A 27,544-nucleotide genomic window follows, 5' to 3' on the forward strand; every position below is an offset into this window, starting at 1 on the left:
GTTGTGAGCCACCCAACATGGGTGCTGGGAACTGAGCTCAGGGCTTATACAAGAGCAGCGCTGGCTCTCAGGCCAGACCACACCTTCTTACTGATGTCACACCTTCCCCCTTGAGAGAAAAAACTTTTTGGAATCATAGTTTTTAAGTAAATAAAGTAATGAAGAAAATTTTGATATTGAGCACTCCAGGATTCAACACTGAGGAGGCTGAATCAAAGTGACTGGAGGTGGGGGAGGACCAATGATCACAGCCATGCTTACACACATTCCCCCACACTCTTTAATGCTCTATGTATGAAACCCAGAGCCTTGTGCATGTTAGGCAAATACTCCATCACTGAGCTACCCTGTAGCTGAGTTGTGCCACCTTAAGGAAGTCAAAACTGTATTTTAAACATGCTTCTAAATACAAGGCAGGTAATAAAACAAGTTGTAGACTTGTTTTCATAACTTTTTTCTTATTACAAACTAAAAGTTATATAGATGTTAAATTTTTAAAGAATACACAAAGTACATAATTAAATTGGCTCTCTCTGATTGCTCTGGGTCATCTCTGGCCATACATTGAACTTTATAACAATAATGTATCACAGAAAATATATAGAAATGCAGCCGGGTGGTGGCGGCGCACACCTTTATCCCAACACTCTGAAGGCATAGGCATGCGCACGTGCATGCGCACACACACACACACACACACACACACACACACACACACACACACACATCTGCATCAGGGGATTACTGGAATTAAACTTTTCCCTCTGCAAAAATTTCTGTATTTTATGTATTGATTATTTTGCAATGAGAAAAATGTTTACCTATTATTGTATTATTGACTTTGTAAATGGAGAAGTAACACCACTAAATACAACACCTGCTTCCTAAACTTGACACTTGTGCTTATAACAAAGGAAACTAGATACAACATTCTTCTCCCAAGCACAGATCAATATCCTTTTCAATGTTCCTTGAAGGACACACCCTTCTAAAGACTTCAAAATCAATTCCTCAGCAATCAAGTTGGTCTCTACAAGATACATTCATTACAACCATGTGAATATTCCTATGTCTAGTGATAGCCAGTAAGCAAGGCAGGCACTGTCAGAAGCAAACTCCTATATTAACACATCTTCAAACTGGACTTTCTGTTGTTTTCAGTAAACCTTTGCAGAGCAACTTGAGGGCACTCTTGTTTATCACTTTAATCCTTTAAACATATGCTTCATGAGCTTACACTGAATATGCTCAGGAATGTACTCCCTAATAAGCATATTGAGAAATGGGCCAGCACTTAACATGAATATTTATAGGCTTGATGAATAAAATCACATGCTTCTTTTGTCAGAGGAGGGCATTGCTCTGAAAATAACTCCCCGGCTCTCCTGGCCTGCTGCAGGTAATAAATCTTTCTCCATTCTTTTATGTCTTGACTGCTCAATTTGGCTTTGCACTCACCAAGGCGTGAGCTCACTATGTTGAGTTACACTAGTACATTAAGAAATTTGCTGAACACTGAAACATACACTAATATGGGACATTTTTGTGATTGCTCTTGTATGTAAAATCTCCCTGCTTTGAAAATTGCTATTCTGCCTCAAGAATGCAATCAGGTTCAAAGTCAGCACAGTGCAAAATTTAACCAATAACCTGAAATCGATAAATAAAAGCTCCATGAGAACAAAAATATTCTCATTTAAGCTCTACACATGGAAATAAAACAAGGAATCTATAAAATGATCTTACATCCTAACAAAGCACCAATGGGAGCTTATGTCTATCACTGAGAAACTGTTTGACATTTGGAACAAGATTATAATAGGATCTTTGAAATCAAAATGTCAAATTGACACACCAGCTATGGCAACTACTCTAAAAAACCAGTGACTAAGATAAAAATACAACAAAAGACAAGACACACAGTCTTCCTCATTCTCAAATTTGTTTCTGTAATAGCATTAGTTTTGCCTAACTATAGTAAAGACTATTACTGAGGCGGAATTCTGTGGATGCCTAAGCAACTTTTCCAGGCAAAGATCTACAATGAGCAGAAGTAGAATTACTACATAAAGACCAAGAACGCTTATGCAAACATGGTGTTACATCTACAATACCAGCACTGGGAAGGCAGGGGCGGGAAGGTCACTGTAGCCTAGACTCAAACAGAGCTTCAGGAACCAGCGCTACACAAGGAAACCCTGTCTCAAAACAGAACAAGCAAAAAAAAAAAAAAAAAAAAAAAAATTGCAAAAATACTTTCATCTTTACCTTAAGAAACTTAGAACTGCACAGTACTTCCAGGACGACCTTCCCCTCCTCAGGCACTTTGAGACACAGTCCTGCACTGTCTTAGTATAGCAAATAGCATTTTTACTCAATTTTTTTCTATACATTTCCATTATCCAGGTCACAATGACCTGGAACTATCCAATCAATCTCCTAAAGCAATGGTTTTTATTAGTGTCTGGTTATAAAGTTATCTATATTGAGAGTATTCTCTCCCAAATTCCTAACTTCCCCAAAGTGAAATTTTATAGACATTGATAGTCATTATATAACTGCAAAAACACCTATATTATAAATTATTGACTTTTAAACTCATTTGTTATAAAATGTGTTGTAAAAATAATTTAATACTTTTTTTCAGTCACTTTTTTTCAGTAAAGCAAAATAAAATTTAAAATAGTTAAGGACATCTCCCATAAATGGCAGCAAGTGTTAAAAATCACAAAACATGTTTTGATTTTTACTTGGGTTATAATTCAAAAAGTACTTAGTTTATACCCATTATACCCAATTAAAGCATACATCCCAAAGCCTTCCTCTTCCAAGTTAAAAAAAAAAGTTCCCCATTTAAATTATTTTATATGACAATTTTTTAAAGTGTGATTACAGTGTCTTTCAAGTAAACAATACCATCTAGGAGCCTTTAGTTATAACACTCAATAGGCAGAGCAAGTGGATTACTGAATTCTAAGCCAGGGAAACATGGTTAGACTGTCTCTGAATTAACAACCAATAACAAAGTTCCAATACATTAGGGTTGCACTTTTTGTTTTGTTCAGTTTTGTAGGAAAGGGTCTCAAGTATCCCAGGCTGACCTCCAATTCACTATATGGCTGAAGGTGAATTTAAAACTTATGATCAGGGACTGGAGAGATGGCTCAGCAATTTAAAACACAAGTTGCTCTTGCAGAAGACATAGGTCCCGGTTTCAGTACTACACAGTGGTTCACAGCCATCCTTAACTACAGTTCCAAGGCCTTTGGCACCCTCTGCTGATTTCCACAGGCACTAAACATAGACATAGTTCATATACATACACACGGGCAAAAAACTCATATACACAAAATAAATGTTAAAAAGCAACAACATCCATTATGAGTCCTGCTTTCCCAATGTAGGAGTGGAAACTCACAATTCCTACATTCCCTTGTAGCACAGGCAGGTGATCCAGACTAGCAATTAAACAAAACACACAAGACTGGGATGGACCTGAGTGACATGAAAAATGAGGCTGTTTCTATTAGCTCGAACATATGCTGGCAGAGGAATCCAGCAGTGCTGGCCTCATGGTGTCATCACAACAGCAACAGGAATATCTGCCCTAGCCAGGAAAGCAACAGTGGCGGCAGTTTCTTGTTAGTATTACAGAAGCTAGCCTGAATCCAAATGCTCCAGCCCTACCAGCAATTCTTCGAGCCACTAAATATCTACTTCATAAACCCTTTTCTATAACCCTTCGAGATAACATTATTCTCGAAGGATGAATAGATTTGTTCTACCTAGTTCCAGACTAAAATCAAATCCTAAGATGCATCAATATCAACTATTACACAAAAACAGGATACTTCAATCCAAAACTTTCTTAATGGTAAAAAGTCTACCACAAAAACAAAACGAGCAAACAAAACAAAACTTATTTTAAAATAGAATAAATAGCCAATCAATATAAATTTAACACTTGATATTATATGATTTGTAAAGGATACTGTGAAGAAATATGAACAAGAAGTTCTGTAACTCCCCCCCCACACCCCCCAGCCATCATGTGTTTTTTGCTTGTTTTTTTGGTCTTTGGAGACAGAGTTTCTCTATGTAACAGCCCTGGCCATCCTGGGACTCACTCTGCAGATCAGGCTGGCCTTGAACCAAGAGATTCGCCTGCCTCCATCACCCTAGTGCTGGGATTAAAGGCATGCGCCACCACAGCCTGGATGTTTTTCTAAATAGTAAATATTATAGCTCACTCAATAGCATTCAAACATTTACTGAATTCCAAGTGGTTGATTTTGCATTTTGTATTGTAATGCCATACAAATGTACAGACTTATTCTTAGTCTTCACTATGATCTACTTTGTCATAAGGCAAATTCATGTTCATTACAAGGAAAAGGGTATTAACATGTTTTAATCAATAATCTTACACTGAAAAAACATACTAAAAGAGATCTCTCTGGGTTTCTATGTTAATAGTGACTTTAAAAGAGAGACTACAATGAAAAGATAGTAACAAGGAACTGGTACATGTTAATTCCCAATTCTAAATGCTCCATGAATCTAACTTATTTAACCCCACATTTTCCTCATGCTACAGTATTATCTTCATTGTATAAATTGGGAATCTCTATATTCCTTGGAGCAATAATCTCTGAGCTTACTGATTCCATAGTTTGTGCTTTAACATGATGCTATAATAAAGCTATACTATTTACAAGACACATATAGATATTACATCCACACATATTACATGTTACCTCTAATGTACAATGAACATCTTCCAATTCCAGTAATTAGTAAGTATCAATACTGTGGGAAACATGTATTTTCATATATACTAATTTTATATTATGTAAAACATGTAATTCACTATTATGTAAAACATGTAATTCAAGGAAACCATTAACATTAAATACTTCTTTTATTAAAAAATTATACCCATATGAGGAAACAGCTTCAACTTATAGGTAACTCCCCTGTTGAAGAACCCAGGTCAAAATACTCTAGAATTTGACTGTTCTAAAAACTCTTGTTTTTAAACCATACACTATGCACACTCCATTCATGTTCAAGGTATTCTAAACTCTGTAAGTGCTATCTGTTCCTCTTTCTCCCTGCTTTCCTTTTTTTAAATCCCTCAAAACATCAAGCATGCTAGCTGGCATTCATGGCAGGCACTCAATACATACTTACTGACATACTGATTAGACAATGCTATGTTGAAATACCAACAGTCATCCTATAGGAATGAATGCAATTAGATCTCTTCCTTCTTCTCATTGGGAAATCACATACATAATCAAATCATAATCCCAGAACACTCAGTGATACACCATGAGAAAAACAGCTAACTGCTGTTTGTCTAACTGCTGAATTATGTACTCTCTTAGGTTAAGTACATTCATCTGCTAGGCAAATAGTCAAAGTACAAAGTAAATTTAAAAGGGAGAGCATCCAATTGAAACACAAAAATCACAGTAAAACACAAATAAGGATTAAATTTTAAAAGAGAAGCCTACAAGGAGCCATACCCTAGCATTAAGGAGAGTGGGGCAAGAAGACTCCCATAGAGGTTAGCCTGTAAAAGGAGAGATGGGGGAGATGTGTGGTTTAAATGAGACTGTCCTCATAGGCTCACAAGTTTGAATACTTGGTCCTCTGCTAGCAGAACTGTTTGGGATTGTTGGTGAAGGTGTGTCACTGGGGGTAACCTTTGGGGTTTCAAAAGATTCAAGCGCCCTTCCCAGTGTCTGTCTTGGTGTCCCTCTCCTCCCTCCCTTCCTCCCCTCCCTCCAACTTTCAGGTCAAGGTGGAAGTTGCCAGTTACTGCTCCAGTGTCGTGGCAGCTTGCCTCCTGCCATGCTCCCTGAAACGATGGCCATGGATGCCAACGCTGCTCAATGAGCCCCAAATTAAGTCCTCGATTTTAAAAGTTGTCTTGGTCATGGTCTCTCTTCATATTAATAGGAAAGTAAGACAGAACGAAAACGGGATGACAGGAATGGCAGCACATGACTTTAATCCCAGTACTCAGGAAGCAGAGGCAGGCAGAGCTGCAGAACAGCTAAGAATACATAGAGATATCCTGTCTCAAAGAAAAAAGGATAAAATCAAATTGAAAATGAGGAGGAGTGGGTGGCAGCGGTAGCAGCAGCAACCAGTCAATGGTCGATCTGTAAAGTGTGGCAAATCCTCATGAATTGAGAGTTGTGACATCAAATTTAAAGTTCAATACTACACATTAGATTCAATTATTATAATTAAGTCTCTGTAATATTAAATTCCTACCATGGCTGGGCATGGCAGTTAGTATACACCTGTATCCCAGCGTTCAGATGGTTTACAAGAAGATTCTAAGTCCAAGGCTACCCTGAACCACCCAAGATTATCTCAAATGTAAACTTGAAACAATGCCTGCTGTCATTATGTACTAGTCAGTACAATTAGGTCTACTCATTCAGTGCCCTGATAATACACTGTAGCACAACACACTATAAATTTCTGATTATGTGACATTCGGGTTTTAAAAACCGATTTTGCAATAAATATGCCACTAAAGATATTTACTATGGAATATTAACTGGAAAGTATATGCTATCCTAAGCTGGCCACCTGAGTTCAATCCCCAGGCCCCTCACAGTGGAAGGAGAGAGCCGACTCCCACAAGCTGTTCTCTGACACCCACGCCCACACTCTGGCACATGTGCATGCAAACACAAAAGAGAAGTGTAATAACAGTTCTCACAGTACACTCTGGAGCCGGGGAGATGGTGTTGCACTTAGAGTGTGTACTGTTCCTGCCTAGAACCAAACTGAGTCAGTTCCGAACACCCAGGTCAGGTGGCTCCCAACTACCCATAACTCCTGCTCCTGGGGGATCTGACACCTCTGGCCACCACAGGCACCTGCACATATGTGCACATACAGATATACATATACAAATAATTAAAACTTTAAAAGTATTATCTTAAAAAGAAATAAAATTCAGTATGACTAAGAGATAATATTTAATCTTATGAAGCTATAATTTTTCTGATAGATGAACACTTGGCACAAGGAGTCACACTTTGTATCCAATTCCTGCTATAATGCCAGTAGCCAGTACATCCAATTTGGAGTTCCTCTGAAGCCAATGAGTGGGCAGAATGGAACTAGAGCCAAAATGGGGAACACATGGGATTTATTCCCTTGGGGGGCGGACAGCAGAGGAGGAAGGAAGAGGGGAAGCCATCTGTCACAAGAACTGTAACATGCCACCTCAATCTACACATTCAAGTTTTAGATTTTGATTGTTGCTGCCTGCTGCAATGGTCAATGGTTTCCAAATTCACTCATGTTAAATGATGAATGGAATAGACAAGAGGAAGAAAGCAACAGCAATTAAAAAGAGCAGTAACAGAAACAAAGAGGAAGGGAGGAAAAGAAAGGGTAGAGGAAGCAGGGAGCTAAAGGTCAGCGTTGAGCATGCCGCCTCAATCCTGTAATGCCAGCATCCAAATGAAGAAGCAAGAGGATTGCCATGGACTTGGAACCAACATGGGGTAAATAAAGCATGAGGCCTTGCCTCAAAAACAAGAGAGAGAGAGAGACAGACATAGACAGAAACAAGGGATAGAGACAGAGAAACAGAGACAGGAGAAGGGGGAGAAAGGAGAGAGAGAAGGGGATGAGAGAGAGAAACAAAGAAAGAAAAAGAAAATGGGGCAAGTCAGAAATCTGCCAATACTAACAAATTGAATTTCTTCTCATCAGTTTTACACATACTTTGTGTTTCAAGCCCAGAAGCAAGTTCTAAATTTTTCAAACTTATTCAGTAAATCAACTACTCAAGTAGGAGGGTAAAAATGAACCCACAAATCAAAAATCCAACTTCACCACTATCTCAGTAGCCCTGTCTATATCTGCATTTACATCTACATCTCCATCATCTACATCCACATCTCCATCTCCATCATCTCCATCTACATCTAAGCCCTTTCTTTGGTTTTTCAACTTTAAAAAAGTAAAATCATTGGGCAATAAATTGGACATTAATTGTTATTGCTTTTTTTTGTTTTGTTCTTTGAGATGATATATAACATTTCTCAACAAAAAGAATCCATGCCTGGTACTAGAAACCTATCCAACCACCCAGAGCTAGTAAGACCATGGATCTTGGAAGAGAATCTATAACTACCATTTTATTAAACCAGCATAATTACTAGTTACATTTTAAATATTTGACCTTATACCCAGAGGTAAATGTGGTTCTCACCCAACATCACAGAAATTTGCAACAGACAAGACTATTACAGCAAACCACAACCAATCAAAATGCAGAGAACAAGAGATCCTGTGGTGCTCTGTCCCAGCTGCTACATCTGCAGCACAATTCCTGTATCTAAGGCTCTGGGATCAGAAAGGAAGTGAGAGCAGAAAAACTGTAAAAGCCAGACAAACACAAAGTTTTCTGTGAGACTGTATCACCTAGAAATGTCTCATCCCATTAAGTCTCATCCACAAGCTACCTAAATAAGATCTATACAAGGACAACACAAATGAACATGCTAACATCAAAGAGGGAAAGTTTGTAGGGCTGAAATCCTTTACAAAGGATTACAGACAAGGGAATGCAGAGAATGGTAGAAATGGTCTTCATCAGAGAAGGGTCCTCCAATTGGTTATCCAATATCAAGTGACCAGCACTGAGATCATACACATAGCCAGAACATACAGACTGAGCAGGCTGCACATAGGGAGAAATAAAGAAAGAGGCCATTAATTTGAAAGAGAGGGAAGGGGTGTGGAAGGGGATGGAGGGAGGGAAAGGAGGAAATATATAATTTCAAAAAAATTTAAAGAAAATATATATATCATCTAGAGAGGAAGGAGTCAACTGGTAACGTGCCTGTCAGGCAAGCACCAGATCCTGAGTTTGAATTCCCACGCACTCATAAAAAGCTGGGGACAAAAGTACAGAACAGAGTGTGTGGGGCAGGAGGAGGGGGAGGAAAGTGATGTGGGCAGGGTTGTAGACAAGTGGCTCCCTGGAGCTCATTGGTCAGAGAGGCTATTGAACAGATAAACTCTAGGTCCAATGAAAGACCCTCCTACAACAAAATAAGGTGAAGGGCCAGAGAGATGGCTAGCAGGTAAGGGCATATGCTACCAAGTCGAAAGTTCACCCCAAGAACCCGCATGGTAGAAGGAGAGAATCAATTTCTACAAGTTATTCTCTGGCTACCACACTTGCACTGTGTCATGGGCCAACTAGCCTCCCCCGAAAACAAAAACAAAACAAAACAAAAACTTAAAATTAAAGTGGAGAGCAATCGAGAAAGATGCCCAATGTCAATCTTTTATGTCCCCACATAAAAGCACACACGTGCAAATCCATATGAACACATCCATACATACACCACACACCAAAACAAAAAGTATCTACTATGGTATCTGCAAGTACTCTATAATGTTGTTATTAGTAGCATTAGTAGTATTTATTGATCCTCAGACACATATATGGCAACAGTTCCATTACAAGAACACTTTCATGGACAGAACTATTGCAGTATACATAAAAATCAAAGTGTATCTGTCACATGTAATGCCAGTTTTAATATAAATAAAACAAATAATTAGAATGTAAACATAGTTTACTTTTCAATGGTATGCATTTATACAAGGTTTCAGCAAAAATTTTGTGTTAAAAGGTTAAAAAAAGTGGAAAATGTAATAGTTTAAAATGGCAGAGTAAGTAAATGTAAGCACTAAATGCTGACTACAGTAAAGAAATCTCCACGGCATTTAGGAGGTTAAGTTTTCTTCACACAAGAACGCATAGTTAAAATTATTTGCAATGTTTTGTTCCTAAATAACGAGCCAGAAACTCCTTACTACAGGAGGGGAGAGACAGCAGAACACAACACACACTCAGGGCAGGGGAAAAAAATTCAAGCAGTACTACATTCCTTTTGGGAGAGCACTTTATAATTCACAGATGAGTCATTATGGAAATAAAAATGTTAAATAATGAACATGGCTGCAACTGAAAATACTGCAAACTAATTACCCCATTCAAAGTTCCTGGTAACTCCATCAGGAATATTAAGGCTGATTTGCTATCCATGTTAGTTATCTACAATGTTTATTACTCATTGTGACCTACTTTCGGACTTTTATGTCCCATGCTACTGACTGCCTTCTAATAGCAGATTAAGGCACATTTATACTTGAAAAATACATAAAATTTATATTCATATAATATTTAACTTTCCAGTCAACTAAACATTTATTGTACTGCATATTTATGTCAAGTCTTGCTCATGTTTTTGTTTGTTTTTTGTTTTTTTGTTTTGTTTTGTTTTGTTTTTGTTGCTATTGTTCTTTTGCTTTTTGAGACAGGGTCTCACTATGTAGAATAGGCTGCCCTCAACTCAGAAATCCCCAGCTTCTGCCTCCCAAGTGCTGGGATTAAAGGTGTGCAACACCAAACCTAGTTTCCTGTCTAAAATTTTACACATAATATTTCCTTTAATCTCACTTAAACAATTCAACAATTAAAAATGTATTGTCCTCACTTAAGAACTGGTAAGGTCCAGGGAGATGGTTCAGCAAATAAAATTACCTATGGAGCAAGTGTGAGAAACCTGAGTTTAGAACACATGTATTAATCCAGAGGGTGGCAAGTCTATAATCCTAGCACTCTATATGAAATGGGAAGCAGAGACAGGAGAGTCAGTGGAAGCCCACATATAAAGCAAGCACACTTAGCTCACATATGAAGAAGTATACATACACAGCACACACAGCACAGCAGTGACAGACACTGAGAGACCCTGCCTCAAAACAAGGCAGAGAGAAATGACTCACAAGAAGTCATATGACCTTAACACATTTATCACAGCATGTAAATGTCTATGCTCTCTAATCCACACAAACACACACAAAATAAGTAAATCCTTAAAACAGAACTGGTGAAACTTAGAAGACTGCACTTTACCTGTAAGGGTTGATTTTTTCCCAACAACCTTGAAAAGAATTTCAATAGCCACTTATTTACCATGCCCAGTAGTGCCAACTTGATTTTAAGAATGAATCGTAAATTGGGGCGATGCAATCGAAGTGAATGAGATCTCAGAGAATCACACTAAGATTAACAGAGACACAGTTGTGGGCTTAACTCCACATTGGCTCAGAATTCTGTAAGCTTGATTACACTGTGCTCAAGCTTCTCCAGGAGTGTCTCAATGTGCATTGTGTACCACTACTCAGAGCCCTCGATACTGAGCTCCCTCACTGGCAGAATTTTACAACACTTTCTAATAGTTCCTTTGCTAAAAACAGACCTCCACTGTCCAGAAATGAATATTCTCCCACATCCTCGACAGAGCTTGCTTATGTACATACATACATACATACATACATACATACATACATACACACACACACACACACACCATACACACACCCATAAAATAATAAATAGTCTTAATTTAAAGTTTTTTAAATACACACAAAACATTAAAAAGATGAGTTGAAAGGTTATCATCACTATATACCTAGTTTGGGGATAAGTAAAATCTTAGATCCTTCCAAGTGCAAGGCAAACCAAAGCATTAACAAATCCTGATGGTTCAGGATTTAAACTGCAGCTTTAAGAAACTACCACATGATGTGTACAGAGTAAAACTGCTTATTGTTGTTTGGGTGTTTCAGCAGTGCAGAGCCCAAACCAAGGTTATGCTTTACCAACACCTAAAACTGGATTATGATTATGACTCAGTAAAACTTCAATTATATGCTTAATCTCGACATATTTTATGACATACAAGGTACATTTTAATGAATGTATTACTTGTTGAATTTTGAACTTTCTTTAAAATCCTCAATTATATACTGGGCAGTTGTAATGAAACATTGCCTTTAATTCCAGAAGAAGTGGGCAGATCTCTGACAGTTTGAGGCCAGCTACAGAGCAAGTTCCAGGACTGCCAAAACTACACACAGAGAAACCCTGTCTCAAATAAAATTTAAAAAAAAAAAAAAAATCCTCAATTATCTAAGACATTGCCTTTTCTGATTACTTATTTACATGAGGTCTAATGAGCTATCAGCTCTAAGCTAGAAATGACAGAAGTTAGAACATTTTTAAAATGTTAGTTATATTTCTGAATTATTCTTATACTAACAGTTAAAGGTATAATTATTATTTTATAAAACATTTTTAATTTTCCCACTTAGCATAATGAAAATGGTATGTGACTGACCAGATAGATAGATAGACAGAAAGGGGGAGAGAGAGAAATTATTTTTGTTTGGTTGTTTTTTGAAACAGGGTTTCTCTATGTAACAGCTCTGGCTGTCCTGGAACTCACTCTATAGACCAGGCTGGCCTCGTACTCAAGAGAGATCCACATGCATCTGCCCCCTGAGTGCTGGCATTAAGGTAAGCACCACTACACCCAGCTTAAGAGAAATTTTCAATGAACATTATTACAAATAACAAAGATAACTTAAATATTTACTCTGTATTAAGAATTAACTTCCCAATTTCAGACAGGAAAAAAATGAGTATTTTTAGAGATGCACATGGCAGCATAAAGTCAGTTCATAAAAGTATTTCTAATTTTGTCTGTAGAGGAAGAACAGAACATTTCCAATACAAAGATGTTTCTTCACTAAAAGCACACTTTCTGCAATATTCCTCCTTTTCAGAAATTTCTCCTAGCTCATCATACAAATGAGATCACCACAGACATACGGACTTAACTTTTTTTAGTGAACAGTGATTGTCAGAAAATTCAGATTGTCAAATTATCTGCCTTCAAAAAATAACATATTGAACCAAAACACATTAAAATATCTAGATGAAAAGGATCCAGGTAAAGCTCTGCCATCTAACAGCTTTTCCCTTCCTCTTACTGCTCAGGTACACAAGCAAACACCCCACCTCTCCTTCTGAATTCCTAGTAAATTCCCCAAGATGAACATGCACATATAACATTCATATCAAAGTACCCGGAGTCACACCCACTTATGAAAAAACCTACATTCAAATATTTAACTAAATTCACCGTTTCTTACTCTAATCCGGCCCAACTCTCTAAGTCCCTCTCTGTTGATAATAATGCCACAAACACTTCCCTCTTGCCATCAGTCTTTGTCCAAATAGTTCTTCAAAAACATCTCACAAATGTTCACCTCCTCTCCTCTCCGCGGACTTTCCCCGCCATCTTTCCTCCTGTCACCTCTGCCAGCGGCAACAAAGGATGCTCTTGAACAGCATTTATGTCATTCTTTCCACTGTCCAAGAACTCTCTAGGGCAAGTTACTACCACTTTCTTCAAATTCTCAAAACTCAAATTAAGAAACAAATATATTTTCAAGGGTAAACTCAATTATATCTCAATAAAGCTGAAGGTGGGGGCAAGATGGCTCAGAGAGTAAAGGCACTGGCCACAAAACCTAGGCTCAATTCCTAGGACCTGAACGGTGGGAATAAGAGAACCAACTCCCTCAAGTGTCCTTTGCCCTGTATACAAATGCTATGGCATGTGTGTGCCCATATACACACAAATACACATGCACACACAAAGAAAATAATAAAATGAATATTTAATGTTAAAAAAAAAGTTTTAAGAGGAGGCAGGGAGGAAAGAAAAGAGGTTAAGTGGGTGTAGGGTGAGGCAAATTCCATTTATCAACAGATATCCTTCAGGCATGCTTAATAACAGAATGACCTAGACAATGTAGACAGCTGTCAAAAGGCTATGATGCTGAAGCATTAGCATGAACTGATTCCTCCATCAAATAGATAAAACTTTTTAAGAAAATACATTTCAGAGACTGCTCAGGGGTGAGAGTAAAACATGACAGAAAAAGATGCCTTCTACAAAGGAAATGTCTTATCAGCAGAACAGTACAAGATGGACTATACACCATGAAGAATCTCCCTAATCTTCAATCCCGAGAGGTTCTTCTGGCACTTGACATCTGAGAGGCAGGGCACCAGTGCAGACAGGGACAACCTGACTCAAAGGTTTTCAGATCTAGAATTTGAAGTGAAATGCTTTGATGATCTCAAAGCACTATTGCCAAAGTTCAAGCCATGTAAATGTTGATAGCTTCCTCCTATGTCTTCCTGAGTCATGGCAGAAGCAATCATATTTATGCATATGATGCCAAACTGAAATTCAAACACTGACTGGCTTGTTCAAAGGAGACAACTATCTGAACCTGAACCTGGTCAGGGACACCAGGATGATGTGCTCAGTGGTTCCTCTCGGCCTGCCTGGAGGTCATCAGAAAGACAAGCTGAACAACACAGGTGGATTTGGGGGGAGAGGGGGGAGAGAGAACACAACACTTCCTCACAATGTTACTTTGTTGCAGAAAAGTGTCTCGCCTATAACTGTGAATGGCTGGGGGTGCATTTTGGATGTGTGAGATGACAAGCACAGCACCTTCCTAGAGTTCAAGGTGCTGTTCACGCTGGTGAACAAGGTCTCTGGCGCTAGATGGACTTCTGCAAAAACCTTAATGCTAAAAAGCTACATTTCTGTTCCTAATCTAGTAAGTAGAGTCTACATATATTTTACACCCATTACCCTTCTATACAGTGTCAGTCCATTGAAGCTTTAGTCTACAAATATAAAATGTTTTAAGGTTTAAAATGTCACAGAAAAATACTGTTTTGTATTTGTTTTCAAACATGTTAGACAAAGTGAAAGGGCTAAAAACAGAAACCCTCAAGAAACTACTATACATATGTCAACTAGCACTTATTACATTTTTAATAATAAACTTCCAGATTACCCAAATTACCAGTTTGTCTTACACTTTGTGACATTATTTATACAAGTGTATTGTATAATGTTTTTAAAGATTTTGAAACTCAAGAATGAGACTGTTTTCATTTTTTGTTAACATTTTATAATTCATATGTTTGTATAATTTATAACAGGCCTAGTTTACTTGGCCATGAAGCTGTTTATTATCTTGTTTAACTATAACCAAGGTATGAATTTAATTCCCATTTTGGAGAAAAAAAAACCTTAAAATATTTTGTTTGTTCTCTTTTTTTACTTTTCAAGACAGGGTTTCCTTGTATAGCCCTGGCTGTTCTAGAACTCACTCTGTAGACCAGGCTGGCCTGGAACTCACAGAGATCTGCCTGCCTCTGCCTCTCCAGTGCACCACCACGGCCCAGCAAAAGGTTTTTTTTTTTTTTTTTTTTAATAAAGACAATACATTCCTCCAAGGACTCAAAACCTAAAGCCCAAATATTTGCACTAATTTTCCTATTGTTAGAGCTAAAAATAAACAATAAAAACACCAAGAAAGAAAATAACAATTTAACTGGGTGCTGATGGCACATACCTTTAGTTCAAGCACTTGGGAGGCAGAGGCAGGTGGATCACTATGAGTTCAAGCCCAGCCAGGTCTACAAATCAAGTTCTAGGGAAGCCACAGCAGTTACACTGAGAAACCCTGTCTTGAAAAACTAAAAAAGAAAAACACAATTTCCCTTCATTAGTTTCTTCAGCCACTGTTTATGTAAACCAGAGTTTGTAAAGACCTCCAACACACTTATGGACACAAACAGCACCAATAAGAGGAAGTCAGGTATCAGGTATAGGATTACTTTGAAAAGTAAAATGAAATTGTGACTTCCCTGCATAACAATACTACAACTGGAGCCACAAGATGGTTCCACAAATAAGAACACTTGCCAGCAAGACTGATAACCTGGGGGCTAGAGAGATGCTTCAGTGGTTAAGAATCTTGTTGCTTTTGCAAAGGACCAAGATTCCATTCCCAGCACCCATAATGATGACACAAAACCATCTTTAACTCTAGTGCCCAGGAATCCAATGACCTCTTCTGACCACCACAGGTACCAGGCACTTATGGGTTGTAGGGAGGGACGGTGGGGGAGGGGAGTTGATACACACCAAGTAAAGAAATCTTTAAAAAAAAAAAAAAAAAAGATGTGATGACATTTTGTTCATGATCTAACAAATAAAGCTTGCCTAAAAACCAGAGTACAAAGTAACCTCAGCCATAGAGGCCAGTCAGTGGTGGTACGCACCTTAAATTCCAGCACTCAGGAGAGAGGTAGATGGATCTCTGTTCAAGGCCATATTGAGCTACAAAAAAATTGATCCAGTCCTAAAAAGAAACAGAGCTCATACAAAGGTGATCCCAGCAACTGGGATCCCACACCTTTAATCACATCACTAGAGAGAAATATAAGTCAGGAGAAGACAGGAGCTGAATGAGTCTGAGCACCAGTGTAGGAGCACCAGTCTGAAGTTTTTGGAGGAGAACATTTAGTCTCAGGACAGGATTGCCCCAGCCTTGGTAGAGGTAAGAACTCTATAGTGGCTGGCTGCTTTGCTTTTCTGATCTCTGGCTTGAACACCAATATCTGTCTCTGGGTTTGTATTATTCCTACTACAGATCAATAACTCCCAGTTAGTCCCTGGAATTCACATGACAGAAGGAGATTACTATAGCCAGAGCTGGAGAAAGGATCACAGATACAGTGCTTACCTACCAAACAAGAGGATGGCACCCTGATCCTGAGTACTATAAAAAATAAAGATTACTCTGACTAAAGACTAAATGCATTTCCTGATTCTTTCTGCCAAAAGAGAATAACAGTGAATCTTCCAAATCACACACAAGCTGCTGTTTTGACAATTGTGCTCTGCTGTAATGAAACCACTAGTGGACTGCAACTCAGTGGTATAATACTTGTTCAGTATGAACAAGAACCTGGCACTCCATGACCAGCAGAACAACCAAAAGCCAGTATAGAGAAGCCCAGCCTCAGAAAATCAAAGAACAAAATTTCAATTTTAAATTTTAAAAAGAATCCCACACTAGATTACACCATGGAATTCAAGAGGAAAAGGAATAGACTAAGAAACTCCAATTCTTTGGAAAATAATATCTTTACAAGCAAATCATATCAGATACTTATGCAACTTTATGTGAATCACTTAATTATTTTTCCCAATTATCCTGCTACACTCCAGGTAAGTAAATATAACTCTACAAGAAGAAATGTTTCATAGTCATTTACTTATTTCCATGCATTGTAAGGTCTAATAAATAAAATTAAAAATTAAAATCCTAGGCTAGAGACATAACTCGGTAATAGAGCACTTGTCTATCATGTAGGAGACCTTGGGTTCAATCCTCAGCACCTCAACAGGAGAAAAAAACCATCAAACTCCAAAAAAGAAAAATGTTCTATGCAAAAAGGAAATATCAGGGCTAACAAGATGGCTCAGCAGGAAAAAGAATTTATCTCTAGATCCTCAGTGTGTTCCTCAGAACCCACCATGAAGGAAGAAAAGCAGCTCCCAAAAGTTGTCCTCTGGCCAAGAGATGGTGGCGTACACCTTTAATCCCAGCACTCGGGAGGCAGAGGCAGGTGAATATCTGTGAGTTCGAGACCAACCTGGTCTACAAAGCCAGTTCCAGGACAGCCAGGGCTATTAAACAGAGAAACCCTGTCTCAAAAAAAACAAACAAAAAAAAAGTCCTCTGACACATGCAGATTGGCACATACATGTCTGCACATGCTCACGTACATACACACAATTTAAGCAAAAAACCAAAAGGCACTTCACTTGTCATCCTACAATATTAAACCGAATAGTCTGTTCAAACAAATTTTCAGTAAAAGAGCATTAAAATAATCATTGTGTGTGTGTGTGTGTGTGTGCGCGCGCGCGCACACACACATACGCGTCCACATGTGCGCACATATATGTGCAGGTGAGCATGCAAGCACATATCCATGTGTTTGTACAGATGCTAAGACAATGTCAGGCGTCTTCCAGAATCACTCTCCACCTTATTTTTTGAGACTGCATCTCTCTTTAAACCTAGAGCTTGTGGATGCCACCAGACTAGCTGGGTAGCAAGCTGCAGGGATCTTCATGTCTCCTTCTGTGCTGGAATTACAGGTGCACATCACCATGTCCAGCTGTTACATGGGATATGGGGATCAAAGTCACATCCTCACACTTGCCTTTTACCAACTGAGCCATCTCCTCTACCATCAAATAACCATTTTTAAAATAAGCATCCAACTAAATTCAACACACTGAACTCTTACAAGGCATAATCAAGAGATAGCTCGGTGGTTAAGAACAAAAAACCCTTTAAAAAAATGTGCAATAGCTAACTGAAATAAAATCTAAAATGTAACTTATCCAAAAGCTTCTCACTAGCTCTGTAATTGTACAAAGCCCACAGGATTTTATTCCTCTCCATCAAGCTTACACTGAAGTCTTCCTTAGTCATCATTTTTTAGAAGAATTTCTCTATCAAAATATATATGGTGCTCTCTCTCCAATCACAAGCTATCTGAAAGTAAAGTAACAAAAGGAGTCTGAGATATAAAAAATCTGAGAATTTTTTATTTTAGAAATAAGCTCCTATGAGAATGCCATAATAATGAACCAGGCACAGCAGGCAATCCCAAGCAAATATGTTTTTATACTGATAGGATTCTGGACCCAGCTCAATCAGATCAAACATTTAAAATGGACCAAAATCCCCAGACTCAAACTAAAATACTGAAATGTATTTAAATGCTATAAAATCTAATATGCCAGTCTTCTTCACAAATGAAAGATGTCAAATCTCTGGGAGCTACGAAGAAGATAATGAATGCACTATTTAATTAGGAACCCACTGCTGGCTGACTATAATCTATTAATTAGCATTCTCTGTCTCTGTATCTCACTTTACTGTCTTTAAAATTGAACCCTTTGTTTTTTGGACCGAAGTTACACAATTTTAGAACTCTGTGGTAATTACAGTGGTTCGGGAAGAATGTCTCTGCCAGCACTGGTGTGCACTGGTGTTTAATTAGGGCACAGGGTGGACCCAGATAAGGCGGTGCTCACCCTCCTAGCACATAATGGTTTTCTTGGCATGAAAAACCTGTGTAGACTGTTCCTTTTCCAGAAAAATGGTAAGTACCCATAATTGTCTTCTCAAAAGATTAAATATTTTGCCTTTGAATGTAGCGTGGTAATTGGAAAAAGGGTACTGCTCTGGATTTCTCTCCCAACCCCCATACTCTAAAGCATAGACATAAGAAAACATATGCCAATAACTTTTTCCCTCAATAAATTAGACATTTCCAAGTCACTTGACTATAAGACTACCTTACTGGCCGTTATATTTTCAGCAAGGTACATTGGTGAGTAGGCAATTCAATAATAGTATCTTTGGTTAACACCAAGTCTACTTTAAATTTATATACTGAGAGAGAGAGAGACTGAAAGACATGGAATCTATTCTTAAAAAGGCTGGTGGTCAAGTAAGCTAACATAAATCTAAGCATTTAGGGAGTGGAGGCAGAAGAGCTCCAAGCCTACATACTGAAGTGGGGGAGGAGTGCTGAATTGACTTAATTATTTAAAAATATATTGAACCTTTTGTTCATTTACTTTGGTGAACCAGTGAATCTTTTTATTGTGGTTACCTACAAATGTATGTGTGAGGGGTTACTTACAGGGATAGAGATGACTCAAATGTAACTATGTCACCAAAACGTTCACTCCAATACAGATGATGACTCATGAGATTGTAACCCTGAAGCACTCAGAACAATCTGAAGGCAGCAAGACAGGTCCAAGAATCTCCTTCCACATGCTAGGAAACTGCTCTTCCACTGAACATATAGCTGTTCTATATTTGTTTGGTTTTAATTTTGAAACAAGGTCTCACTATATAGCCCCAAGTTAGCCCTGAAATCACTATGTAGCCAAGGCAGTACTCAAAAAAATTTTATGATTTTTTTGGTTTGGTTTTGTTGTTGTTTGTTTTGTTTTGTTTTGTTTTGAGACAGACTTTCTCTGTGTAGCTCTGGCTATCCTGGAACTCACTCTGTGTCCCAGCCTGGTCTCAAACTCAGAGATACAACTGCCTCTGACGCTTGAGTGCTGGAATTAAAGGTGTGAGCCACCATTGCTCAGTTTAGGATTCATTTGTTTGTTTGTTTGTTTTAATTTATGTGTGTGAGTGTTTTGTTTGAACATACCTGTGGATCATGTACAGGACCAACTCTAGAAAAGACTAAGAAAGTAGAAACAGAATTCTAAAGTACAAAGGATAAATAAAAAATAAAGGAACAAAGATGGGAGAAATCTAAGAGAGGATGGAAAAGGAACGCCTCATTTTATTTATATACATGGATTCAGCCCAGAAAGATAAATGTACAAATGAAACTAACCTGGTTTTCTTCCTGCACAACTCGGTACTGCTCCTTCCAAATGGTGATTTTGGAAGCTTCGTCTTTTCTCAAGGCTCGCTCTTTCTTCAGCTCTGGGCTCCAAAAGGTCTTGATGCTATTCATCGAAGAACTTAATTTGCTTTCCTTTACTTCCACATCCTTCCTCAAGAGATCATTTTCTCTTAATACTTCCTTTAGCTGTGTCTGCAGATCCATGATGGTGTTATCTCTTGCCTGACGAAGAGAGTGAGGTACAGTGGATGCCATACTAACAGGAGGGAGGTGATGTTCTCCAAATGCTATGGTATCGCTAGCAACCCCACTGCTTGCTATATTGGGGCTACTGCCCATAGCAGTCATCCTAACACCATACGGCAGGCGCCCCCCAGAACGGCCAAGTGTCATGGTGCTTTTAGGTGTTTCTGAACCCACGTTTTCATGGTCACTTAGGTACATAGGGCCAGATGTAGCATAGGCAGCATTTAAGGACTGTATGTTCTCCATTGAAAGGGTTTTCCCACTGCCACCTCCAACACTGTTTCCAGAACTCCCTCCTGTACTATTTGTTCGCCTATGACCTAAGCGAGGGGACCGTGGAAGCCGAGGTGATCGCCCAGGACTCTGGCTGCTTGGTTCCACTTTCCCTACTGATCGAGCACTTCCATACATGGTTGCAGAATGAACTTAGGCGCCAGAAATGTCGTAAAGCAGAAAATTCCAATGTGATTCCGTGAGGTTTCTCTATGTCTATAAAGTCAGCTTAAGGCTATCAGAAATAGCAGGTCACCAGCTGTCCAATCTTGAAGAAATATCTTATGCCATATCTGTAATGAAAAGATCACAATTAAACCCCCAATAATAAATATTTCCCACCTCAGAAATTTTCTATTTCCTTTATTTGTGGAAAAATCTCCTTTCATTAAATATTATCACAGCTTTAAAATCAGATGACCCATAATGTAATGTTTTCTAACTGAAAATGGGAGAGTATCAATTGATAATGACAAAGGGACACATCTGAACAACGGAACTCAGACTATCATTCACATAAAATCTAAGTATAAATATCAATACTTGGATACAATATCAGAACTAACAGAAGAACTCAATATATCAGTCAGACATAAGATCAATACATAAATATTAGTACTTCAACACACTATCAAAAGTAATAACACCTAAACATACTAGTCCAATACATAAAATGGATGTTGTAGCATACACATGCCAGTAATTTCAGCACAAGAGGAAAAAAAGAGCAGGCTCAAGGTCATCCTCACTACAAAGTTGAGTTTGAAGCCTTATTAACAGCAACAACGCTATAAAAAGTACCTTAAACATAACAAAAATCTTCAAGCATCTAAAACTCTATGGGAAGACATGAATACCTCAAGAATACGTAAATAAATAAAGGTTAGCCATGCTCCCATATGAGAAGACAAATGCTGTGATGGGTGAGTTCTTCCCCCAGCTCATTAGCACAGCATAATTCAAAAATGCTGATTCTAACGTTCAGATGGAGGACTAAAAGTACAAGAGTAGCCAAACTAGCCAGGCACATTGAGCAGAGAAGGCAGAGGCAGTAGAATCACCACACATTTGAAGTCCATGTGGTTTATAAGCCAAAACAGCAGCCAAGGCCACATACTGAAACCAGTCTCAAAACACAAAAGGCCACAAGAGAGCTTCATGGGTAAAGGCGCTTGCCACATGTGGTGGCTTGAATGAGAATGGTCCCCACAAGCTCCTGTGCTTGTAGAGCCATAGGTTGATGTAAGTTATTTTCTTCAATTACTCTCCTACTTAAACCCAGAGCTCAGTGATTTGGCTAGTGTAGCTAAGCAGTCTATTCCAGAGATTGTCTGCCTCTGTCTCCAGAGTTCCGGCCACTACCTGGATGCTGAGAATCCAAACACTGGTCCTCATAGTTGCATAACAAGCACTCTTACCTGCTAAGCCATTTTGCTAGTACCTTTTGAAAATTTTGTAATTTGACTGTGTAGTTCTCAAGCGTGAACTTTGGAGATGACGCTGTGTATCAATATCAAAAGTATAGCAAATACCTGGGCCAATAAAGGTACTTTCCACCAAGCCCAACAATTGGAGTTATCCCACAGATATGGTGGAAAGAAAGGAAGAAAGAAAAAGAGAGAGAGAGAGAGAGAGAGAGAAACTGAGGACTTACGGCCAGTATGGGTACAAGACAGGACCTTGACTAACAAAATAAGAAAGGACCTGTATTATTTTTATGTTTTTTTTTTAAAGTCTCACTATAAACTAAAACATTAAATAAGGACCATTCAGCACTAATTTTCATGGTAATCAATGGCCAATGACAGAGGCCTGAACACTGATTGCTGTAGCACAAATAATAAGAACTCAGAGACAGATATTGGGATTAAAGCTGAAGGTCAGAGAAGCTGAGCAGCCAGCCACTAGAGAGTTCTCACCTCTACCAATGCTCACTCAGACCAAAGGGCCATCCTGTCCTCAGACTGCATCTCCAAACTGCACTGTCCTCAGACTGCCCCTGTCTGCACTGCTGTACAGACTCTGAGACCTCAGACTGAATACACTCTGAGACCCCCTGCTCCTGTCTTATGTTCCTCTCTAGTGCTGGGATTAAAGGCATGCACCACCACTGCCTAGCTTCTATGGCTAACTAGTGTGGCTGCTGGGATTAAAGGTGTGTGCCACCACTGCCTGGCCTCTATGGCCGTGACTAGCTTTGCATTCTGATCTTCAGGCAAGCTTTATTAGATCATAAATAAATATCACCACAGATTGCTAGTATTTCTATGAACAGCAGGCTTTAAAAAAGAGAAAAGAAATTTAAACATTAAAGAAAGAATACATCTTTGTTCCACCTTTTGCATGTAAAACTAGGTTTGTTCAAACCATGTGCCTGATTATACAAGCTTACCCTGGCTCTTCAGTGTCTACTGGAAACTAGGAATTACAGTACACTGGCTAAAGCAGTACTGCCACAAGGGCATAGCAACTTGAAAGAGGGTCTCTGGTAAGAACAGCAAAATATGGAGCTAAAGGTGCAATCATATTTCCTGCTGTTATCACTTCTCGCTTTTACAGAAGGGTTAATAACTCAGTTGCAAATCAGGTGGATTACAGGTTTTAATAACTCTTATCAGTTAATCAAGTTAATTGTAAGTTCTATCAACATTCTCACCATGACAAATACCTTGTCAAGCAGATACTTAGGAGTAAACAGTGGTGTTAATCAGGGCCCCAGACTTCTATCAGCAATCTGCTACTCAGCTCAAGGGAGACAAGGTCTAGGTTGTGGAGCCTCCTGTAATGCTAGGCCTCACTTATGCCATGATCTTTTAGAACGCTAAGTCATCCAGTTGTAACTTTAGTTATCTTGCATTTTTATACCAACTCTCACCCTACATAAAATAAACCATGAACATGGTATAGTATGATAAAGGCATGTCATCTCAGCTACTTGGTTGCATAGAGAAGTGATGAGAGATGTTCTTGCCATTTTCCCATCTCAGAGAGAACCATTCATCTTTATCTCTGTTAATACCTAACACACTACCCACAAAGAGTATGGTCAAGCCTAACCCTGATAAGATGAGCCCTTTTTGATTTAGGCAGTTAATCACTTATGACAGCCAAAGTGCTGGTCCTCTATACTTTGTTTCACTCATCAAAGGGTAACAAAAAAAAAAACAAAATGTGTAATTGTCAGCTTGGGGACATTCTATTGGTAAGGATCTAGTCTAGGTTACTGCTCAAAGGGGTAGTTGGTTGTACTCTTTTACTCTTTGGGGGGGCTCCTGCCACCCAGCCCCCAAATAAATCAGAGTCTTATTCTTCTTTATGAACACCTGGCCTTAGCTTGGCTTGTTTCTTGCCAGCTTTTCTTAACTTAAATTGTCCTATCTTTTGCCTCTGGGCTTTTAATTCTATTTCTGTATACCTTTCTTTGCTTCTTACCCATGTTTCGCCGTGTAGCTAGGTGGCTGTCCCCTTGAGTCCTCCCCTCCTTCTTTCATTTCTAGCTCTCCCAGATTTCCCCTCCTATTTATCCTCTCTGCATGCCAGCCCTGCCTATCACTTCTCCTTCCTTTGACCACTCAGTTTTTTATTAAACCAATCAGGTGTTTTAGACAGGCAATGACACAGTTTCACAGAGTTAAACAAATTCAACATAAAAAAATTAACACATCTTTGCATCATTAAACAAATGTTCCACAGCATAAACAAATGTAACACATCTTAAAATAATATTCTACAACACAGTAGGATTTTTGTCTTTTTCCTGGAGACAAGATCTCATATAGTCCAATCTGCTGTTTAATTCCTGATCATCCTGTCTCCACCTCCTTAGTGCTGGGATTATAGCATGTTCCATCATGCGTGTATGAATGCAGGCATAATCATGCCTTAACCCACATGCTTCACAAATCGGAGAAAAACCTCAAGTGTCTGCTCACCTCCCACCTTATCTTATAACTACCCAGTGCTGTCAGCACCCCTCTTTTTTTTTTTTTTTTAAAGGCAACATGGGTTCATATAGCCCAGGCTAGCCTTGAACTTGATATACAGCTGTGAATAACCTGGAATTCTTCCAGCCTCTACTATGAGTTCTAGGGTGTCAGCCTCACACCCTCATGTCCAATTAATAAGGTGCTGAGCATCTAACACAGGGCCTCAGGCATGGTAGGCAAGCACTCTACCATTGAGCTATATCCACAGCCATGTATGTTTATTTACTATGCTACTGATTGATCCCAGAGCATCAAGCATACTAGTCAAGCAATAAAATACTGAGCTGTCTATACCTAGGGCCTTCAATACAGTTCTATTTTGTTTTCTTTACACAGGATTTCTCTGTGTAGTCCTGACTGTCCTGGAACTCACTCTGTAGACCATGTTGGCCTTGAACTCTTATAAATCAATACACCTCTGCCTCTCTAGTGCTGGGATTAAAGGTGTGCACACCCTCCCCACTTCAATACAGTTCTTAATCTGACAAGATGATTCCAACTTTGAAATGAAAATCCAACAGTCCTATGGCCAAAAAAGAAATGCAATAACTAAGTCAAAATTCAAATACCATTTTTGTAGTATATGTTGATGATTTTAAAAGTTTGTACAGGTATACAACCATCACAATGTTTAAAACACTTTAACACACACACACACACACAAAGCTTATGTCAGGCATGGTGGCAACCACCTATAAACCCAGCACTCAGGATGCTCAGGCAAGAGGATATGAAGTTTGAGGCCATCTTGGGCTACACACTGAGTTCCAGGCCAGCCTGGGCTCCAAAGCAAGTAGGAAAAGGTCCTCTATTCATTTTCAGTTATTCCTTTGTCTTATCCCTTGACCCAGCTACAACTGATTTGACTGACTTTCCTGTAAACTTGTCATACATAAAATTATAAACCAGTTATTCCTTCATTTAGCATAACATTTTAGGCTATTTATAATGCTAAATTTATTAACAGTTTGTTCATTTTAATTGTTTATCAGCTCACCTGCTCCCAAATTTTGCTATTGTAATTAATGTGGCTGTGAATATTCACACAGGAATCTGTGAACATATTTCCATTTCCTCCTTTGTAGACAATTATAAAAGCTAAGGGCATACAGTAAATACATTTGACTTGTTTTTATTGTATCTGCAGCATTTAATAGCGCTGCCAGCAATGCACAGGAATTCCAGCCCCCCCCCACACACACACACACCTTCACCTGCACTACCCCATTCTGCTGATGTTAGCGATTCTCTGAGGTTGTAGGTGGTTATCTCACTGTGGTGTCTCCTACTAATGACTAATGGTGGTGACTATCTTTTCCAGGTGCTTATCACCATGGCAGTGTAGAATCTATTCAAATCTTTTGTTCATATTTTCTTAGCTTGTTTGTCCTATTATACAAAAGGGGGCTGGAGAGATGGCTTAGCAATTGAGAGTGCTTACTGCTCTATAAGAGGGCCAGAGTGCAGACTACCACATCAGGCAACTTACAAACACCTGGAACTCCAGCGCCAAAGGATCCAATGCTCCCTTCTGGTCTCCATGTGTACTAGCACACACACACACACACACACACACACACACACACACACACACACACACACAAAGTAAAATAAAATCATAAGAATAATGTTCTAAATAAAAGACACAAGCCCTTTATCAACTTGTAGTTTGCAAGTACTTTTCTTCCATCTGTCAGATGTTTCTTATTTTGTTAGTGACAGCTCTTAAAAGAGTACAATTTTTAACTTTTTTGTTTGTTTTTTTGTTTGGGGGGGAACAGGGTCTCTCTACGTGGCTCTGGCTGTCCTGGAACTCACTATGTAGGCCAGACTGATGTCAAATATGAGTTATGCTCTTAATCTAATATCTAGGAAACCCTTGCTGTTCAAGGATGCATCTGTTGTTCCACTAACTCCAGAGGCTGAAAGGGCAGATCACTTGGGCCTAGTAGTTTAACATCAGCCTGGAAAACATACTAAGGACCCAAGAATCCATCTCAAGGAAAAAACAAAATCCTGGGAGGAAAAAAAGGAAACAGCCAGGGGCAGAAGCAGCAAAGGGAGCAGAATGATTGAGAATAAAATACAAGTAAACATATCTGTAAGTATTGTGACACCCAATACTTTGTATACAGGCCTAAAATACTAAACTTAAAAAATTCTTTCCTCACCTAGTAATTCAGAATTTCTCCTATGAGGTAAAATTTGGGGTTCTCTGTCTTGCATACGATGATATCCAAATGTTCTAGTACTTTCCCCCACTGAACACCTTAGCACATCTATCAAAAATTAATCAGCTGGGCCTGGTGGCACACACCTTTGATCCCATTGGCTCAGGAGGCAGAGGCAGAGACAGGCCATCTACATTGAGAGTGCCAAGACAGTCAGAGCTACATAGAGAGACCCTATCTCAAAAACATGAAAGAACCAAATGTAGCCAGCACACAGGAGACATCTGTGCACCATTGTTTATTGCTGTAGTGTTTATAATAGCAGAGATATAGAACGTTTATCACACAGATGTTTACCAACAGATGAAAATAAATATATGTGTTAATCATCACAAAGAATAAAATTATTCCATTAGCAGGAAAATGTCCTAGTTTACTTCTCTGTTGCTGTGATAAAAAACTGACCAAAAGCAACTTGGGAAGGGAAGGGCTGATTTGGCTTACACATCACAGTTTATCTCTGAGAGAAGCTAGAGCAGAAACTCAAGTAGAATCCTGGTGGCAAGAACTGAAGCAAAGAGCATGAAGGAATGTGGATGAATGGCTTACTCCTC

The 27,544-nt window shown here is 38.8% G+C and overlaps 1 protein-coding gene across 8 annotated transcripts in view; it reads right to left on the minus strand.

Annotated features, from left to right (window-relative positions):
- Positions 1-27,544, minus strand: part of Erc1 (ELKS/RAB6-interacting/CAST family member 1) — a 273,287-nt gene that overhangs the window by 235,305 nt on the left and 10,438 nt on the right. For all 8 annotated transcript variants that reach the window (XM_051203830.1, XM_051203828.1, XM_051203831.1 and 5 more), the window contains exon 2: positions 20,243-21,066. In XM_051203830.1, coding sequence (XP_051059787.1) covers positions 20,243-20,911 — 669 coding nt within the window. In that variant the 5' untranslated portion in view covers positions 20,912-21,066. The remainder of the gene's footprint in view (positions 1-20,242; positions 21,067-27,544) is intronic.

This window comes from Phodopus roborovskii, unplaced genomic scaffold (genome assembly GCF_943737965.1).
Source record: "Phodopus roborovskii unplaced genomic scaffold, PHOROB, whole genome shotgun sequence".
Lineage (NCBI taxonomy): Eukaryota > Metazoa > Chordata > Mammalia > Rodentia > Cricetidae > Phodopus > Phodopus roborovskii.